Source organism: Hemiscyllium ocellatum, chromosome 7 (assembly GCF_020745735.1).
Source record: "Hemiscyllium ocellatum isolate sHemOce1 chromosome 7, sHemOce1.pat.X.cur, whole genome shotgun sequence".
Taxonomy (NCBI): domain Eukaryota; kingdom Metazoa; phylum Chordata; class Chondrichthyes; order Orectolobiformes; family Hemiscylliidae; genus Hemiscyllium; species Hemiscyllium ocellatum.
Genome location: NC_083407.1, coordinates 84265573 through 84287731, shown reverse-complemented (window position 1 = coordinate 84287731; position 22159 = coordinate 84265573). Strand labels below are relative to the sequence as shown.

At 38.8% G+C, this 22159-nt stretch overlaps 1 protein-coding gene across 1 annotated transcript in view; it reads left to right on the top strand.

Moving 5' to 3' along the window:
* Positions 1-22159, top strand: part of pgap1 (post-GPI attachment to proteins inositol deacylase 1) — a 145028-nt gene that overhangs the window by 4203 nt on the left and 118666 nt on the right. Inside the window, exons 2-6 of the mRNA XM_060828014.1 lie at positions 1416-1566; positions 4145-4320; positions 14010-14181; positions 18917-19077; positions 21492-21544. Coding sequence (XP_060683997.1) covers positions 1416-1566; positions 4145-4320; positions 14010-14181; positions 18917-19077; positions 21492-21544 — 713 coding nt within the window. The remainder of the gene's footprint in view (positions 1-1415; positions 1567-4144; positions 4321-14009; positions 14182-18916; positions 19078-21491; positions 21545-22159) is intronic.

The following is a 22159-nucleotide window of genomic DNA, read 5'->3' as shown; positions in this document are numbered from 1 at the left end:
TTCAAACAATTGATTAGAAGGTTTTGATTCTCATAGAATCCCTACAGTATGGAAACAGGCCATTTGGCCCAATAACTCCACACTGACCCTCCAAAGTGTATCCCACCCAGACACATTCCCCTACATTTCCTCTGACTAATGCACCTAGCTTACTCAGCCTTGAACATTATGGGCACTTCAGCATTGCCAATTCACCTAACTTGCATATCTTTGGACTGTGAGAGGAAACTGGAGTGTCCGGAGAAAATCCTCGCAGACACAGGGAGAATGTGCAAACTCTACACAGATAGTCACCCGAGGCTGGAATTGAACCCGGGTTACTGGCGCCAAGAGGCAGATGTGCTAACTTCTGAGCCATCATTTCTTGAATTTGCTGCATCAGTGTGCTTGAAGTTCAAATTAACTGTTTTGGATTGGCCATGTATTGCATTTTCTCCTCTCACCAATATGCAGAAAACAAAACATTTAACAGATTATGTTTACTATGCTATGAATTAATCATTTGTTGTCAGTCCTATCACTGTTCAATCTTGCTTAGTGAAGGAAACTGATTCAACCTTGTCTCTGTAAAAATGTAAACATTTTGTTTAGATGTTCCATGTCCCTGTCATGATTAATTTCATTTAATCACTTTTTAAAAAAATCAACAGATTAACCAGACAGTGAATAGTTTTGCTAATATGTTATTTCAAGCAATAACAATAATAATATAGCTTGAAGATTATGTCAGGCTTCTTATCGCATTTACATTCCCAATCTTTTACCTGCTTTTATCAAGGCCTTAATACAAAATTTACTTAATACTATTGTATTTAAAGTAATATTTTTGTTTCTGCAGTTGGGTTAGTATCTCCAAGAACATTTATCAGAATTTCAGATTCTAACTGTGATTCATTACTGAAACTGCATTCAAATGTGGATATCTATTGAAAGTCAGATCAGGCTTGCCTTGGTAGTGCCTGTAATTTATTGACAGTCTTCATGTGAGCATTTGAAACTGACTAGTATCGGAGATCTTATGTTGGTCTGCATGAGTTATTTTATTCAATAGAAGATGTTAAGTGTAGAAACAAGTCTTGCTTCTGCTGATTGTCACCAGACCACCCATTTATTAACTTAATTCAGTTTAAATATTGTATTTATAATGTAAATGTTGCATATTGCAGCTTTTTAGTATTGCAGAAAAACATTCTATTTAATTTCTGCGTGGTTATTTTATGTCCGCCTGAGATGAATCCTTAAACCGTTGATATTTTTATTCTTGTGGTATTGACTTTTGTGTTGCATATGTTTATATGGATATGGCAAAAATTTGGTTACTAAACTTTGAAATTATTGTTGTTTGAAGAAATATAACATTCCTGGAAAAGAAGAGGTATTATCACAGTTAATATTTGTCTCTTTTGTGTGAACAGAAGATCAAGCTTCCATATAAAGTTTCCAGTAAGTACCAAAATTATGGCCTGTATCTTTATGGAGAGGGAGACTCTGCTGAAGCACACAATCTGAAAACCACAGGAATCCCTGTTCTATTTCTTCCTGGAAATGCTGGAAGTTACAGACAAGGTACTTTTTACACTTGTTAAAGTTGTTTTTAATCATTCCTATCCTGATGATTGACACTCAAGGAAGGTTCAAAGATCAATTTTGAAGAAGAGTGAATGGACTTGAAATGTTAGCTTTGTTTTTCTCTCTCTGGATCTACTAGATCTGTTGAGTTTCTCCAGCATTTTGTTTATTGGAGTCATAGAGATGTACAGCATGGAAACAGACCCTTCGGTCCAACCCATCCATGCCGACCAGACATCCCAACCCAATCTAGTCCCACCTGCCAGCATCCGGCCCATATCCCTCCAAACCCGTCCTATTCATATACCCATCCAAATGCCTCTTAAATGTTGCAATTGTACCAGCCTCCACCAAATCCTCTGGCAGCTCATTCCATCGCAAGGTTTGTACACGTATCATTCCATACACGTATCACCCTCTGCATGAAAAAGTTGCCCCTTAGCTATCTTTTATATCTTTCCCCTCTCACCCTAAACCTATGCCCTCTAGTTCTGGACTCCCAATCCCAGGAAAAGACTTTGTCTATTTATTCTATCCATGCCCCTCATAATTTTGTAAACCTCTATAACCTCAGCCTTCGATGCTCCATGGAAAACAGCCCCAGCCTGTTTTGCCTCTCCCTGTAGCTCAGATCCTGCAACCCTGGCAACATCCTTGTAAATCTTTTCTGAACCCTTTCAAGTTTCACAACATCTTTCCGATAGGAAGGAGATCAGAATTGCACGCAATATTCCAACAGTGGCCTAATCAATGTCCTGTACAGCCGGAACAGGACCTCCCAACTCCTGTACTTCATACTCTGACCAATAAAGGAAAGCATACCAAACGCCTTCTTCACTATCCTATCTACCTGCGACTTCACTTTCAAGGAATTATGAACCTGCCCTCCAAGGTCTCTTTGTTCAGCAACACTCCCTAGGACCTTGCCATTAAGTGTATAAGTCTTGCTAAGATTTGCTTTCCCAAAATGCAGCACCTCGCATTTATCTGAACTAAACTCCATCTGCCACTTCTCAGCCCATTGGCCCATCTGGTCCAGATCCTGTTGTAATCTGAAGTAACCCTCTTCGCTGTTCACTACACCTCCAATTTTGGTGTCATCTGCAAATTTATTAACTGTACCTCTTATGCTCGCATCCAAATCATTTATGTAAATGACAAAAAGTAGAGGGCCCAGCACCGATCCTTGTGGCACTCCACTGGTCACAGGCCTCCAGTCTGAAAAACGACCCTCCACCACCACCCTCTGTCTTTACCTTTGAGCCAGTTCTGTATCCAAATGGCTAGTTCTCCCTGTATTCCATGAGACCTAACCTTGCTAATCAGTCTCCAGTGGGGAACCTTCCCGACGCCTTACTGAAGTCCATATAGATCACATCTACTGCTCTGCCCTCATCAATCTGCTTTGTTACTTCTTCAAAAAACTCAACCAAGTTTGTAAGACATGATTTCCCACCCACAAAACCATGTTGACTATCCCGAATCAGTCCTTGCCTTTCCGAATACATGTACATCCTGTCCCTCAGGATTCCCTCCAACAACTTGCCCACCACCGAGGTCAGGCTCACCGGTCTATAGTTTCCTGGCTTGTCTTTACCACCCTTCTTAAACAGTGGCACCACATTTGCCAACCTTCATTCTTCCAGCGCCTCACCTGTGACTATTAATGATACAAATATCTCAGCAAGAGGCCCAGCAATCGCTTTCTAGCTAACCGTTTCAAGACATCCAGCACTTACTCCTCTGTAATCTGGACATTTTGCAAGATGTCACCATCTATTTCCCTACAGTCTATATCTTCCATATCCTTTTCCACAGTAAATACTGATGCAAAATATTCATTTAGTACCTCCCCCATTTTCTGTGGTTCCACACAAAGGCCACCTTGTTGATCTTTGAGGAGCCCTATTCTCCTCCTAGTTACCCTTTTGTCCTTAATATATGTGTAAAAACCCTTTGGATTCTCCTTAACTCTATTTGCCAAAGCTATCTCATGTCCCCGTTTTGCCCTCCTGATTTCCCTCTTTAGTATACTCCTACTTTATTTATACTCTTCTAAGGATTCACTCGATCTATCTTAACCAAACCCTCAATTTCGTCAGTCATTCAGCATTCCCTATACCTACCAGCCTTCCCTTTCACCCTGACAGGAAATTACTTCCTCTGGATTCTTGTTGTCTCATTTCTAAAGGCTTCCCATTTTCCAGCCGTCCCTTTACCTGCGAACATCTGCCTCCGATCAGCTTTCAAAAATTCTTGCCTAATACCGTCATAATTGGTGCTTCTCCAATTTAGGACTTCAACTTTTAGATCTGGTCTATCCTTTTCCATCACTATTTTAAAGCAAATAGAATTACGGTTGCTGGCCCCAAAGTGCTCTCCCACCGACACCTCCGTCACCTGCCCTGCCTCATTTCCCAAGACTAGGTCAAGTTTTGCACCTTCTCTAGTAGGTACATCCACATACTGAATCAGAAAATTGTCTTGTACACACTTCAGAAATTCCTCTCCTTTGATAAGTTCTTTATTTTGTCTGAATATTTACAAATCCTTTTGATTTGGTCTTGTGTTTCAGTTCGTTCCCTGGGCTCTGTTGCACTAAGGAAAGCTGAGAACATACATAACAAATTCCACTTCGATTTTTTTAGCATTGATTTTAATGAGGAGCTTGTTGCACTCTATGGTGGAAGCCTTGAAAAGCAAACGAAGTTTGTACATGCATGTATAAAAGTAATTCTTAAACTTTACAAGGTAAGATGTGAACAAGCTATTTTCTTTCAAAAATCCTTACTGATAAAAAACTAAACTGTTTTGGCATTACTCAATGTGGAACTTACTTCTAACTTGATTCTTACTCAAAATGCTAGTGTTAAATAAAATCATACAGCATAGAAATAGACCCTTTATCAGATACTATCAGGTGCATGTGAATGTTTTCTTCACATGAACTACCAGACCTAAACTCATTCCTCCGACACTTCCAAACTATTTAATATTTGTCATTTTCAATGAGCAATTTAATTGCCTTTTAAAGTATTAAAACTGTACTGATTCTTCTTCAACAAAAGTTGGAACAGAGAACTCACATCCTCATCACTCGTTATAAAATAAGATGGCAGTAAAATGGATCAATGCCAGAAATGCAAGACAGGCTGACAGGAATCAGCATTTAGTGTGAAGAAAATCAAACTCATTGTAAAGTAGGCTGTAAGTTTGTGACAAATCTGTTTAGCTATACTGACCTTGACAGATTGCATTCCCTTTGCTTTCAATGCTTTTCTCTAAGCCTGTTTTGTGATTTTCTTAAATTTGTGCATGTTTGCCACTTTCTTATTGACCAATTGAAACAGTATGTCACTATTAGAACTCTAATCTTGGAGATTTCCATCAGTTCAGATTTTTCTTCACACATTCTAGGGAAATGGCAGTGGCAACATTTGTTTTCCATCCTGAGTTATGTTGAGGCGTATAAAAATCAGCCACTTTTGGTGGGCAGTGTCACAATTTGACCAGATAAGTTCCAGGTGGTATGTTCCCTCTCCTGAATGACAGACGTGAAACTCTTGGGGTGCAATTTCTTCTCCCTAGAGGTAGCAAGAAGGGTACCTAATTGGGTGAGTAGGCCCTGGAGAGACATTCACCCCCTTCATACCACCTCAGTATTTAAGTTCTAATGATAAGGTGCACTGCTGACTTTCTTCACTAGAAAGCAATTAAACCCCATAAATTGTCAATTCATGGCCATTTAAGGGTCTCAACTTACTATTGATGCCATTATTTGCCTTCCCAGCAGTGAACAAAGTAGCTGGAATCAGAGTGACCTGCTACCAGATTTCAATGGAAGGAGGTGCCATTTACTCTCATTTGGAGCCAACTGGGACAAGGGATGGCTGCAGAGGGGGCAGCTGACCCCCTCTCGCTATGACCCCTACGCCGCAGTACCTGGAGAAATAAATCTTTTTTCTTTTGGTTGCCCTGAAGTTCTGGGTCATCAATGCTGATCTGTGGGTGCAAGAAGATACTTGCCTCTGATTCACTGTTAGGACTTCACCAGTGAGGCTTGTAATCATGAAGCTCATTGGTCAGCTGTTAACTGGCTGAGGAAGCTCAATCCTGCGAGCTTTCCCCATGGAGGCACAGAGTCAGTCATTACTAAACACTTGTTCCCATGTGTCTACCTAAATTTAAGATTTTTTTTCTACTTTGCTACATGTAATTGCTTCACATTTTGCTGCGCTGCACTACACTATATCTGCCACCTTTACTGTCCATTCTGCTAGCCTGCCTGTGTACTGCAAACCTTCGTCCTTATCACAATGAACAAATGTCATCAATAAACAAATGCCATTCTTGCTCCCTCAATTCTAAATCTGAGTTACTTATTATAGGTTTAAAAAGCACAGTGTGTCTCAGTGGAATATCAAGCCCCACATTTTGAGTCTGAGAAATGTATTTTTATTTTAAGCCTTTTTCTGCCATCCAATTCTCTCAATCTGTGTGATCATATTCCATAAAATACTGCACATTTTGTGATACTGTGTCTATGAATGCTTTTTAAAAATTGTGTAAAATGCAGTTGGATTATCTATTGTAACCACCATCATCATCCCTGGATATGACCTGCCCCACCCCAACAGGACAGGTCCAACATAGGTGGCAGCATAGTGCTATACACTCAGGAGGAGCTGCTGAAGGAGCTCTCAACATTGACTCTGGACTCCATGAAGTCTCATGGCATCAGGTTAAATGTGGGCAAGGAAGCTTCCTGCTGGTTACCATATGCTAGCCCCATTTCATTTGATTAATTGGTACTCCTCTATGTTGAATACCAGTTGGAGGAAGTACTGAGAGTGGAAAGAGTGCAGCATGTACTATGGGGAGGCGATTTTCAATATTGTTGACCAGGAGTAGCTTGGTGACACCACTACTGATCATGTTGCTCAAGTCCTAAAGGACAAAGCGGTTAGGCTGGGTCTGCAACATTTGGTGAGGATAAAACCTACTCAATCTTGCCTTCACCAATCTGCTTGCTACAGATGCATCTGTCCGTGACAGTATCCATAACAGTGACAGCACATGGTCCTTGTGGAGACATAGTTCTGTGTTCATATTGTGGATATCCATCTTGTGTTGTGGCATTATCACCGTACTAAATTGAACAGATCTAGCAACTCAGGACTGGGCATCCCTGAAGTACTGTAGGCCATCAGCAGCACAATTGTACTCAAACATGATCTGTGACCAAATAGCCCAGCTTGTTCCTCACTTTAACATTACCATCAAACTGAGGAATCAATTCTAGCTCAATAAAAAGTGAGGAAAGGCCCAAAAATGAGGTGGCACCTGAAACTACAGCATAGAATTACGTAATTGCTAAATAGTATAAGCAGTGAATGATAAACAGAGTTAAGCAATTCTACAACTAACTGATTAGATCTAAGCTCTCCAATCCTGGCACAGTGGCATAGTGGTTAGCATTGCTGCCTCACAGCACTAGAGACCTGGGTTCAATTCCCGCCTCAGGCAACTGTCTCTGTGGAGTTTGCACATTCTCCCCATGTATGCGTGGGTTTCCTCCGGGTGCTCTGGTTTCCTCCCACAGTCCAAAAATGTGCAGGTTATGTGAATTGGCCATGCTAAATGGGAATGGGTCTGGGTGGGTTGCTCTTCGTCTTTGTGGACTTGTTGGGCCGAAGGGCCTGTTTCCACACTGTAAGTAATCTAATCTAATCCAGTGTTGGACAGCGGTGAACAATTATATAACTCACTAAAGGAAGAGACTCCACTGGAAGAGTCCCGCACTATAAGGCTGAGTAGATGCTTCATTTACTTCTTCAGAGGTAGCATCACAAATGCTTGTCTTGGCCAATTTGATTTATCCACCTGATATTAAAAACTGAATAAAGGCACTGGATACTCCAAAGACTGTGGGCCCTTTCAGTATTTCAACAATAGTACTGTAGAGTTGTGCTCCAGAAATTGCTTAACCTGTATTCAAGCTGTTCCAGCACATCTGCAACACTGGCATCCGGTGTCCAACAAAGTGGAAAATTGCTCAAATATCTCCAAACCACAAAAAATGGGAGAAATCCAACTTGGCCAATAATTGCCCTATCAATTTACCCTCAGTCATCAATAAAATGATGATGTTGGCCATCAAAAGTGCTGTCATGCTGAACTTGGTTCACAATAATGTGCACACTGATAGTCAGGGCTTCTCAGCACTTGATTTTGTTATAGCCTTGGTTGAAATATTGACACAAGAGATGACCTCGAGAGGAAAGGTGAGAGTAACTGTCTGTGATATCAAGGTCATATTTGACCATGTTTGTCATCACGAACCTGAGCAAAATTAGAGTCAATGGAAATTGGATGGAAACATTGCTGTTCAGAGTCAAGTCAAGATGGTGTTAGTTATAGGATGAGACAAAAAAAACTGCAGCTGCTGGAATCCAAGGTAGACAAGCAGGAGGCAAGAAGAACACAGCAAGCCAGGCAGCATCAGGAGGTGGGGAAGTCAATGTTTCGGGTGTAACCCTTCTTCAGATATAGGATGTCCTCCATCTCAGCAGCAGGAGTTCATCATTGTTGTGTCCTATATCCAACTTTCTTCAACTGATCTTTCCTGTATTGGAATCAGAAGTGGGGATGTTTGCTGATTACTGTAGTGTTCAGTACTACTTATGATGCCTGAGATATTGAAGCAAATATTGTTCATCAGGCCTGAAGTCAGAAGTGGCAAGTGTCACACAGGTAAAGGCCATCTCCAACAAGAGTGAATCTGATCATCACCTCTTGAACTTCAGTGGCATTCACATCGTTCTATCGATAACCTGGGGGTACCATTGCCCAGAAACTGAACTGGACTTGCTGCATAAATATTGCAGCTATAAGAACAGGTCAGAGGCCAGGAATCCTGCAGTGATTAATTCCACTCAGTGCTCTCTAAAGCCTGTTTACCATGTGCAAGGCAAAAGTCAGGTGTGTGAAGGAATACTCCTCACTTGCCTGGAGAGTGCAAATCCAACAACATTCGAGAAGTTTGATATCTCCTCGGTTGGTCAAAACAATACAAAATAATTGGGGACTGTTAAACTTAATGAGGACTGCACATGCTGGAGATCAGAATCGTGAGTGTGGTGCTGAGAAGGAGAATTGATCTTTTGGACATAAACCGCATTTCTGATGAAGGGCTTATGCCCGAAACATTAATTCTCCTGCTCCTTGGATGCTGCCTGACCTGCTGTGCTTTTCCAGCACCACAATCTCAACCCTAAATGTTAAACTTAAGTATGACATGCCCAAATTTCACTCATGTTTTGACTTTCATAGGTTCTAGTTGACATATCTTAAAACTTTCTTTCATACTAAATAATATTCAATTTGTTAAGAAAACGTACACCAAATTGAACTGTTGAAAGCGCATGTCGTTTTTTTTTTAAAGTAATTTTCAGAGATTTAAATTCAAGTTACAGTTTACATTAAGTTGATTGAGATGGCTCACTTAAAGTAATTTTACTGATTTCATAATACTGATTCACCAACAAATCTTCCTTATGTTGTCCTAAGTAATTTGTAGCATATTGTTAATACTAACTGTTTCTCTTAGAGGTACTTGATTGAAATGGTAAGTTTTGGAATGTTTCATATTGCACAAAATCAACGTTTTACTCATCTGCTTGATTGTAAATTTACCAAAACTACAATGATCTTTGCTTGTGACAGCTAATCTGTTTGTTGTATTGTGGACCACAAAATAGTTTCCACTAGGCCTCTCAGTTTGTTATTAAATAACTGAATTGCAGTTGATTTCTCCAAGCTGGAATAATATGCATACATGTGCCACGTATCTAGATTGCAGATGATGTAATAATTTTACTGGGTGTGGACTATTCCACTTACCAACCACTCCAGACAACATTGCTATCTACCTTTGATTGTTTGGCCAAACAGTGTTCTTGACAGTGAAAGGCTTGGTGACTTGGACAAAAATTGGGAGAGCAAACATCCTGACATATTCATAATCAAAGAGTCAAACCTAATGTGTCAAATCACATGCGTGCCTTACATTTGGACATTGCCATCACCATCCCTGGGATATATCTGTTTCCACCAGAAGGACAAATCTACCAGAAGTAATTGCCCCGTGGTATACAGTCAGGAGGGAGTTGCCCTGGGAGTCGAGGTTGACTCTAGACTCCACAAAGTCTCAGTTTGTTGTAAAAAGTCTATGTCTCATCCCATTAACATCAGCCTTATCTGAATCTAGAACTCTAGTAGATGATTCATGCTTTTCACTTTCAAATGCTTTATTGAACATGATCATGTTATGATCATTATTTCATAAAGTATCATGCATAATGAGGTCACTAATAAAATCTGGCTTACTATGCATGACTAAATGCAATTTTGCTTGTCCTCTTGCTGCATCCAGGACATCCTCTAGAAATTCTCTACCTTTCTGTCACATGCTTGGCTGCTTCTCCCAATCTATTTTAACATTAATATCCCCCATGAATGCTGCTCTGGCTCTGCTATACACTTGCCTAATTTCTGCATTTATACAATTTGGCAGTTAAGAGTTGCTACCGGGAGGTCTATACACAACACTTATTATAGATTTAGATCGTTTACTGCTCCTCAGTTCCACCCATGTGGTCTCAACTGAATGCTTTTCCCTCATCATATCCTCCCTCACCATTGAAGCAATTTTGTTCCTAATCAGTAAGTCTACTGCACCCTCTCTGCCATTATCCCTGTCTGACCTATAAATCTTATAATCCAGCACATCCACAAATTTGGATTTGTGCTTGCAGATCATTTAATTGATTCCTTATGCTCTGTGCATTGGTACAGAGAACTCTTATTTGGGCCACCCACTCTAACCTGACCTTGAGTATTGATGATTTATACACCTGTTTATTATTTCTCTCCAGGTTTAATCAACACATTATTGTTTTGCCATTGTCTGCCATACCTGAAAAAAGTAGGGTTCCTGGCTGTTGATGTATTCTCTGTCCTGTTATTGATTTTGGAACTGTATTGATTTCCCCTTCCCTCCCTCCAATCTCTCCCTCTTGCTTCACCCCCTCCTTTCCGCATTGATCACTGCACAGTGTAGAAAAGAAATTATATCTTTACATTGAGGACACCTTCGAGTGTTTTGTGTGATGCTGTCATTTACATTTGCATGGACATTTAAGCAACTAACAGAGGAAGTTGTGTAAATTTCCCATTGTTCAGAAATTGTTCCAGCAATACAAATACACTTGACTAAAGCAACAGTTCACAGTCTAGGAATTCTGCGTTGAGTATTGTTACAAAGTTGAAAGCATGTATGTTCAGTTTAAAATAGAAAGTGTTTTCTGAATTTTGAAGTAAACTTAAAGTGCAGGCTCAGCTGCCCGAATGGAAAGGCTGGGAGATGAGCTTTCCCAAAATAGAAACATGTAACAAAGGCTGTTAAATGGATACCTGAGATTTGGTTGTTGTTTTGACAACAATTTGAATTTAACCAATTAGTCTAAATTATACCCAGGATACTAAAACCTAACTAAGTTTGAATTTATTGTTTTGACAACGTTGGACCAATGCAACAATACAATATTGGGGGGGATATAAAAATGCAGGCATTTTGAAAATTGATCAGAGAGCAACTGCCACCGATCAGCTGAGCAACTGCTATAGAGCTGGAGAGCTAACTGCCTAACATCATGCTCTCAAAGAAATTAGAAAACACTCTTTATCAAAGATACCTATTCATGTAAAACATACTTGCAGCAAAAAGGAGACCCAGGAAGATCAGCAGACAGAAGATTGAAGACCGCAGAGAAGACAAAGACTATGTGGTCTTGAGATTAAGTTAATGCAATGTTTAATAAGTGTATTATTGGAATAGCATTTTTTATAGAGTTTGGGTCAGACAGTAAGTAGTTAAGGACAAGGAAGGCTTGGATTTGTTAGTAGTTAGTATTTAGTACTCACTATTTGAATTCAGAAAATAACTTGTTATTTTTTCCAAATAGTGGAAATTAGGACTTCTTTTTACTCCCATTTGAACAGATTATGAGGCAAGGTGAGCTTTTCTGGCTGTTTGGTTTAATTAACAGAGGGGTTCTACCTCCACGTTGTAATGGTATTTATGGGCAGCATGGTAGCTAAGTGATTAGCACTGCTGCTTCACAGTGCCAGGAACCTGGGTTCAGTTCCACCCTTGGGTGACTATCTCCCCGTATCCGTGTTGATTTCCTCCAGGTGCTCCAGTTTTCTCCCACAGACTAAAGATGTTCCGATTAGGTGAATAGGCCATGCTAACTTGCCCGTAGCATTCATGGATGTATAGCTAAGGTGGATTAACCATCAGAAAAGCAGGGTTTCAGGGATAGAATAGAAGGCTGGGTCGGTGTGGGCTCAATGGGCCAATGGCCTGCTTACACACTGTAGGGATTTTATGATTCTATCTCACCCCTTGTCTTTCCAATAACTGACCTCCATCTACAAGGCACAAGATGGGATCATTCTGGAACACTGCCCATTTGCCAGGATGTGTGCAGCTCCAAGAACGCACAAGAAGTTTGGCACAATTCGGAACACAGCATCCCACTTGATTTGAACCTTCTCTGCCACCTTCATTGTTTACTTTCAACACCAGTGTGCACCATTGATAAATACAATGAATTAATTGACTAAGCTTTTTTTGACAGAATCTTTCAAACCTTTCAAAGTGCCTTCTTTAACTGCTGTACTCTCTGAAGTACAGGGACATCTAATTTACTGTTAAGGAAACTGTGCAAAATTTTCTCGATTAAATTTGCCAAGTTCCTTTCCTTGTTACTTCAGCAATCTTTTCAGAAAGCATGTAGAGATGAAACATGTCAGGAAATAATTGGCTTCTTTCTGTTAGCAAGTATTTTTTCTAAAATTCTTCCTTTTTTCAAAATTTGATCATGGGATATGCACATCACTGGTTTGGCCATCATTTATTGCCCACCCCTAAGAGAAGGAGAAGGTGATGAGTTGCCTTCTTTAACTGCTATAGTCTCTGAAGTACAGGGACAGCTAATTTATTGTTAGGAAAGGAGCAACTTATCACCTTCTCCTTCTCTTAGGGGTGGGCAATAAATGATGGCCAAACCAATGATGTGCATATCCCATAATCAAATTTTGAAAAAAGGAAGAATTTTAGAAAAAGTACTTGCTAACAGAAAGAAGCCAATTATTTCCTGACATGTTTCATCTCATCATGCTTTCTGAAAAGATTGCTGAAGTAACAAGGAAAGGAACTTGGCAAATTTAATCGAGAAAATTTTGCACAGCAGTGATTAGTCTGTAATTATCAAAGGGCTATTTGGATCATGTCCCAACAGGGTATACACAAGCAATGCCCATAATGGACTACATTAAGTTTGCAGCCAAATGTTATACCCAGATTGCAAACTTCAGTCTCCTCAGGAGCAATATATTAAACAGTTATAATCTGTTTACTAAAACAATAGCTCAATATATTGTACTGATACACATGCAAAGCAATTAGAAAAAGCTGCAGCCCAAAACTACATGATTCAATTAGTAAGGTTTCCTACTTGCCAGTTAAACGGAATGTCTGTGTTTATCTTGTATGTAATATTTCTGTCTTTAAAATGCAGAGATCAGTTTAAACCAAATTTCTCCAAAGCAGTAGAAAAATAAATTGTTCATACATAAACACAGCATGTTTTCTGATTTACCGTGAGCATTGCTAATATACATGTGAAACAATATTGCATGCCCAGTGCCACATCTTAAACGTTCTTATGTAAGTAACAGCAGACTTTCCTTAACGATCCAAATTTCTCTTGTTTACCAATCAAGAAACACTTCTATTTCTGATTTTCTACTTCTTTCCCTTTCAGTCCGTCACTCTCAAACTATTTCCTTTTGAGCACCATCATAGGAAATCCACCAGTTCACATACAAATGTGTAGCAGCATATTTAAAGAATGTAAAGAATATTTAAAGAATGAATAAGCGTGGAAATAACAATCTTCAGAGATCAAAATATGTGTGCTTCTGTTTTCTTATTAGCTTTGTAGTAATTGTCTTTTCATTTGCATTTCTGCAGTTTTAGCGTTGTTGTAAATGTTCAAAAATCAAGAGGCCAATAATAAGCTAGTTACAATCAGCAGTATTGGGCAATTTCTGAGCAGTAAACCTCCTCTTCCCCCATCCCCACTTTAAATGTCACTTTTAAATTTTTGTGTGGGTTCCAGAAAGTTGGGTTGTAAAAAACGGATTTTATATATTAACTTGTGCCTGAACAATTGTTGAAACAATGAAGTGTCAGATTTCCATCACACTAAGAATGTGCTTAATCTATTTAATGTTATTGCTTTCAGCTTTCTCAAAACCATTTACTCAAAATATTTACTAGCAATTTAACTTTGATCTGTTTGTATTCATAGGATCAAAAAGGTGCACCCTGCAGTGTCGCCATTGTGGGCCATTCAATGGGTGGCATTATTGCTAGAGCACTATTCACTTTACCCAACTTCAAACCAACACTGATAAGTCTTATTATAACTCAAGCTACACCTCATGTTGCACCAGTCCTACCAGTGGACAGCTACCTCATAGGTATGTCCAGCATTATCTCGTTAATAAAGTTTTTGTTGTTTCACATTGATTTCATTTATTCCAGGGCTCCCCTGCAACAAACCTGGGCGTGGAGGGTTTATTGAATCAGTTTCTCTTTGATTGTCTTGCTAAGTAAAGAGATATGTTGTCGAAGCTTTCCACCTTATCAGAACAGAATTGCAAGAATATCAATTATCAAAGGGCATAACAATTTATGCAACATAAGAGGTTGCTGATTGGTTGACAGTTGGACTGTGGTCAAGGTATTGCCATGGAGAATGCAGTAGAATTATTAACTGCAAAGCTTCTATTTAAATTCAAGCTGAGCAATTCGACTCTGATTAGTCATGACACAAATGAGTACTTTGCTACTTGATTTTTGGTACTAATGTGATGCCAGGTAAGGAGGCTGTACATCTCAGGATCATATGCAACAACACATTTCTTGGGCTGGATCAGTTCCACAGTGAAGATAGACATTTCAGCAAAACTAGACTGGCTAAACTCTGGATTTCTCAGATCATAAATCTTTCTCAACTGCGCTAAGCAATATTGCTTTTGGTCTTCCTGACCTCCGCTCTCAACTCCTGTGAACTTTCAGCTGTACCCATGCTTTCTGTTAGCCCTAACTTCACAGAGTTAACAACAGCAGTTTAGCTGCAGAGAGCCTCTTTCTTTGTTCCTGATTAAAACTGGCTAATTCTTGACTACTATTCTCTTACCCTTGAACTGGACTGAATGACCTATTTAAAAACCTTTCAAAAAGCCTCACCATTGTTCCTAGGTAGGATCAAATGTAAAAACTAATTGGACACTTTCTATCTTGAATGGTGCAACATCAATGATGCCAGATTTCCCAGCATATTGGAATACAAAACAAAATAGATGTTATTGCATACTTAAGATTTGGTATTCTTGTAGTTGCTTCTTAATGACTGCAAGCTTAAAATGCAACTCAGTTTTCAGCTTTACATAAATTCTATGCTATCAAGTGACTATTTAGTCTTGTTTGGTTACAACATTATTTATGTTATGTATTCATTATGTACAAATAATAATAGACACAGTGAGTTTTAGTCAGTTATACTAAATGACTGGAGTTGTGCTAATTTGCTGAATCAGCACTTGACAGTTACCTGGTTTAGGTGGGGTGGTGTAGACCTGCTACTGATGCTAGACTTGCTGTATGTCAGGAATCTGCTTTTGATATCTCAACTAATAGCTGGCTGGTGGCCAAAAGTAGATATGTATTAACCTGAGGCAGCAAGTGCAATTCTGATCTCCCTATTGGAAGGATGTTGTGAAACTTGAAAGGGTTCAGAAAGGATTTACAAGGATGTTGCCATGGTTGGAGGATTTGAGCTATAGGGAAGAGGCTGAATAGGCTGAATAGGCTGGGGCTGTTTTCCCTAGAGCATCAGAGGCTGAGGGGTTTTGTAAACCTTATAAAAGTTTATAAAATCATGAGGGGCATGGATAGGGTAAATAGGCAAGGTCTTTTCCCTGGGTTGGAAGAATCCAGAAGTAGAGGGCACAAGTTTAGGGTGAGAGGAAAAAAAATTAAAAGGGACGTAAGGGGCAACGTTTTCACACAGAGGGTGATGCAATGAGCTACCAGAGGTAGTGGTAGAGGGTGGTACAATTACAACATTTAAAAGGCATCTGGATGGGTATATGAATAGGAAGGGTTTAGAGGGGTATGAGCCGAGTGCTGGCCAATGGGATAAGATTAGGTTTGGATATCTGGTCAGCACGGACGAGTTGGATCGAAGGGTTTGTTTCTGTGCTGTATGTCTCCATGACTAATCATCTTCAGTGCTCCCATCGAGTGCATGATCGTAAATTGCTTTATTACAGCTTCTGAGCAATATAACATTAACTGCGATCGTTGAAATGAAAGCAGATGCAAAGTAAGATAGCAATCGTAGTTTTAATAATCTTGAATTGTTATTCTGTATGCAAATAAATTCCTTTCTGGAAATGTTAATGATTCTATTATTTTCAGCCATTTTGTTGTTGTGATTCCCCCCCTAGATAATCAAGAGAAACAAATGAGCAAAAAAGAAAATAAATACTATTATGGAACTGAGCTACTGTTACTTGTAGTAAAAACAAAACAGAGTTTTCTACATATTTGCAAAGCTTATGCCAATCAAATTTGTTTAATTAGTGCTAACACCCACGTTTATACAGGATGATAAATATAGATAAATATGTAGGCAAATTTGCTTTCAGAATGTTTATGAATACAATTCTACGTATTCTATGGTTTTGAACTTGTAAAACAATATGTTTATTAATACATTCAGGCTTTTTTTTGTAAATATATACTTATTAGCAACTTTTTTAACTTTACAAATGTATAAAATTATTGAAAAAAACAATCAAACACAAATATCAGTATAATAAAAAAAGCACAAATTACAATACAACTACTATCTACTAATCTACTCTATAATACAAAACAAACCCTAACACTGTGCAAAGAAAAAACAAAAAAACCCCACAAAATACAGAACAGCTATGCTCGGTGCAAGGATCCCAAACAAAGGAGCGGGAGCATTGTATACATACCTGTATTAACTCGGGAGACCCCCTCCAGGGCCCAAGGCTTGACAAATCTAATCATCCTGGTTAAACAAACACCCTAGTTGAGATAACTGATAAATCTATAGCCAAATAACTCAAGTAGGGCTGCCGTGTCTTATAAAAATTGTCTGTTGTGTGGTGCACCATGTTTGTGAAAAAGTCCAAGGGAATGTGCTCCATAAGTAATTTCTGCCATCCCAGCAAGCCCGGAGGGTTCTCAGACACCCAGTTCATCAGAATATTCTTCCATGCACAGTGTGCAAGAATATTAAATCGTTTCTTCCCATGCCCATCTAAAGATGGTAAATTCGGTAGACCTAAGAGGAGAGATATCGAGTCTACTTTGACTTCAGTTCTCAATACCCTCCCTATCTCTCCCGCCACAGCGCTCCAATAAACACAGAGCCTGTGGCATGGCCAGAAGCAATGGGTAAGAGTACCTACACTTATTTTACATTTGGGGCACACTGGAGAGGCCCTTTTTTAAACTTTGCCAGACGGTCTGGTGCCAGATGAGCACTGTGCAGAACTTTTAACTGCGTAGCGCATGTCTGTTACAGATTGAGATCTTTTGAGTATTCTCCCATATGTTCTCCCATATTGCAGAAGAGATCTCCACTACCAGCTCTTGCTCACAGACCTCACATAACCGGTTAATATCCTGCCAGGCCCTGCCACCCAGCAGGCGATAGAGGGCACGAACCGAAAGGGTGCATGTGGAGCGTAGCAACATCCTCTCTGTATCGGGCTTATAGGGCTTCGTGAGAAGCGTAGTCTTCTTCTGGATGAAATCCCTAACCTGAAAAAAAATGGAAAAGCTCTCTGCTAGTCAACCGTATTTGCTCAAAAAGCATCATATCCTCCCCCTCAAACATGTCTCCCAAACTAGAAACTCCTCCCGCTGCCCATAGTTTGAACCCTGAGTCCATCATCCCTGGTCGGAACCCTGGCATGCCAAGACCTGTTATAGTTTAAAGTAGCAATGCTACATGGCTGTTAGGATTAGGAGAGAAAACTGATCTCCTAATAAGTTGAATAAGAAGTCAGAGAGAGAGGGAGTACTTGTGAATTTTGACTGAATTGAGTACAAAGTAACCACGTGAAGTAGAGCAGGTAATAAGGAAGAACCTGCATTGACAAAATTCATGACCACTGTATGCTCCATATTGGTTCAGTGAATTATCTTCAAAATGTAGCTCAGCGATGAAACTCTTACATCTGAGTCTCAGGGACATGGGTTCAAGGTCCATTCCAGAAAATTGTCATGTTATGCAGACTTCCATACAGTAATTTTTAATATTAGCCTTAAGAAATTGCATATTCAAACAAATTTATTTATGTTACACTTAAATGCCAGTATACTTTTTTAAGAGGACAAAATGTCTTCATCCCAGTTTTCTTTAAGAGCAGTTTACATACAAATTAGGAGCAGGAAAAGTGGCGGTTCCGTAAGACCATAAGACATGGGAGCAGAAATTAGGCCATATAGCCCATTGAGTCTGCACTGCCATTCAAACATGGCTGATAGATTTCTCAACCCCATGCTCTCGCTTTCTCCCTGTAACCCTTGATCCCCAAGAATCTATCTATCTCCGCCCAATGAGTCAAAGAAGAGATCCATAAGGACTTTTTCATGAGCTCTAGCTTTGCCCACAAGTTGTCTGAGTAGTTCTTTATCAAATCCTTTTTAGCTTTCCATATTCCGTATGTGAACTCAATTTATCTGATCCAAAAATCTAATCAGGTTAGTTAAGTATGATTTTATTTAACATATATGCTGCATTTGTCCAAGCATCTGTTAATTTTGTCCTAAATTATCATCTCGAAAAGCTTTCCCATCATCAAGGTTAAACTGGCTGATCTCTAGTTGTTTGGTGGAAGGAAGTTCTTTTTGCTGATTTGTAGAATTTGTTATTTTGTGTGTCAGTTATTGTTTCACTGTTTATTTTGTGATTTATTATGGATTAAATGTAGAATCAATATTGAGCCTTGGATGTCACATGCCACTAGTTAGCATGCTGCCTTTTCCAAAGGTAATACTGTACCTCTAAAAACCTCATGTACAGTATCATGTAACCTTGTTAAGGAAAAATGTATCGAGTGCTTTAAGTAGATATTTAATTAATTAAACCATTTATTCATGTAGACTTTTACAATACTGTGAACAACTACTGGATTCTCAAGGAAAAAGACTTAAGAAATATCACTGTTCTCTCGATGGGCGGTGGTTTCCGTGATTATCAAGTCCGGTCTGGTCTAACAATTTTGCCAAGTCTGGGCCTTTACAATAATACTCTAAATGTTGTGGTAATGTATATGTTTTTTTGAAAAAACTTGCTATATTGGTTGCTGTTAGTAACAGTAATGTATTCATATTTATGTCATTTGCATCTATGTCTGAACAATCCGTTTACAACAGTCTAGGTTACACTAACAATGCTCCATTGACTTATAAGGAAAATGCAGATCTTGAGTAGCAGTCAGTATTCTTACTGTTACTTTACATTGATGTTGTATTTCAGTTCTGCACTCATTTGAACGTGTTTTTGCTCAAAATTATATGTTATCTTGCTGTAAATATGATAAGTTTACGTATGTGTCTTTCTTCAAGCACAACATTTGAAATTAATCTAAAATGATCACAGTAAAGTTAAATTTCTACATCTTTAGGCTTTTTGAGCATATTTTCTAATAATGGTGAGCAAAAGCAATTCTTGTCAGTTAAGTAGAAGAGATTCATATCTGCATAAAATATTTGAAAAGCCAACCAGTAATACTTTGGAGATGACTGAAGAATCTGAAGAGGAGTGAGTTTATGTTTTCTTTTCTTTGATCCCCATTGTCCTCAAAGGATGTTGTCTTGTGGAAAACACTGTAGAGTTTAGTATTAAGTCTAGTCACCAGTAGTCCTTTTCAAACCAATTGAAAAGAAGTTATTGGCAAATTCTACATCTTTCTAACAATGTGTTCTGTGTTTAACTTAACAAAGCTCTGATAAAATTTCCAGATTAGAAGTTCTCCTTATGACATCTATTTTAGTAGATTTCCCATGTTATTTTGGCATTGGCCCCATTTGAATTTCACCAATTTATCACAGACTGGTGAGTTGGAGCAATTTTATCGTAATGGGTTTTATTTTACAAATCCAGTGCATTTATTGAATTTTGTTTCTATTGATCTAATTTCTACTTTCTATATATAACCATGATTAACTTATTTTCCTAAACTCTGGAAGCGTGTTCTGATCTAATTTTGAGACTTACAACTCCCCTATCAAAGAACAGAAACTAAGAAAGTCCCTGGTTTATTGTTGATCAGGTAAATACAAAGAATTTTATTTTTCAAGGGTGAGAGGACTTATAAAATTTCATACATTCATGCAAAGTGGGCATCACTGGCTAGACCACCATTCATTGTCTATCCTTAATTGCCCAGAGGACATTCCAGAATCAACCACATTGTTGTTGATCTGGAGTCACACACAGGCCAGACCAAGTAAGAATAGCAGATTTCCTTCCTCAAATGACATTAGTGAACCGCATGTGCTTTTATGACAATCGGCGGTGGTTACATTGATACCATTAGGCTAGTTTTTATATAAGCTTTTTACTGAATTCACATTTTATCATTTATTGTGGTGGGATTTGAACCCATATTCCCATAACTCGACCATTGGATTATAAATTACTGTGCCTCGGTCTCCCTCTACCCTAAATGTATATTGAAGCAGAAATTAGGACATCATTAGAAAAAGAATTGAAGTAGCCTGTAAGCAAATACAGAGAAAGGGCATAGGAAAATGAGGTTCATGTCAGTGATTGATGAAGATCTGACAGTTTCTGTACTGTATCTTGTTTTGATGATACAGTCGACTATTTTAGCTGTGATCGACTGGAGATATGGTTATCTGACAGAAGGTAATTTCATTTTAAAATCCAGAAACTTGAGAAAGTATGTGAAGGCTTGCACATTCTAAACGGCATGTTTGCGGTTTTGACACAAGTCATGAGTTCCATTATTTTGACTAACTGAAATAAGCAAGTTTCTTTGAAGCATCTGAGATTAGTTTCTTTTTACAAGTTAGGATTATGTTCACTCATGGAGAGAGATCAGTCTGTTAGCAATGTTACATTTTTAGTAGTCTGAAGATGTCTGGACTGAAAATATAAAAAATGTTTGTGTTTTGGGAAGGGTTTCTACAAACCATTTTTCCATTGGAAGGTAGAACAGTCTTTTAGTTTCACACAGTACTTTAAAAATGGGAGCTGTTTTGGCTAGGGCTGTATGATCCAAGCAAATGTTTAGGCACTGCTACATCCTCATCCTTCCATAAGCACATTGATTGTAATGGGAGATTGAAGGGAGACTTCTAATTGATTTTGTGCACAAGTAAAATAATGTAGACTTCAATTATATTGATTTCTGACTGCCAGTAATGTGTGTTAGGGTAAAGGTTTACTGCTGGTGTTACTTGAGAATAACTAAACTGGACTTTGGCTTTATATTAGCTTGAGCCTGTTGCTTACTATTATTAAAATGCTACAGTGTAGTATGATGAAGCATTTTCCTTTCCGACAAGATAGTTTCTTGAGCTTAGCTTTGCTATCAGGAGAATGTTCCAAATGAATGTTTGGTGTTACTTTAGGGCAATTGTATGTATGCTTTTGTTAAAGTCTTCAAATATGCACTGAATAAACTTGCCGATGCTTTTTACTTCATAGACATCAGCGGTCCCAAGAGCATGGCTCTCAACTGATCACCTTTGCATAGTTTGGTAAGTATAAAAGAAAGACCATCTATAGGCAAAGTTTTTATTATATATAGAATGTATAATATTGTATGTTATTATATATAGAAAGAAAGGTTACAAGCAATCCAAGTATGTCACTCCAGCCAGTATTAAGGTTATAGTATGATTGCTAGCAGCATCCTTCCATGTATGTAAGAAGATGGACATGCAACAAATCCATTGGGAATGGATTAGCTTCATACGGTACACTTTCATTGATGACTGAGGCAACCATCCATGAAAGGTAGTTTCTGCTACAAATAGCATATATGAAGTATTTGTCAGCTGCTTTTTGGAGGTGTTGTTTTTGGTGTTAGTGTCTGTTGCTCAGTCACTGCAACCACTGATGGTCATGGTGTTGCATCCTGGTCCAAAGCTGACGTCGCTGTTATCCACATCGTTGGCAAGGCCAAGTTAACATTGGCCTACAAATCGCACAGTGTCAAAAGCATTTTTGCAGTGTAGAAAAAGGCCCTTAAGTCTGTTGTGTTCAGGACAGTCATCAAGCATCTATCATTATCCTTGAAGTGGATATATAGTCCTTGAAATGGACCTTTGGGTTTTCGACGTGTCTTTTATTTAGTTAACTCCCCATGCAAA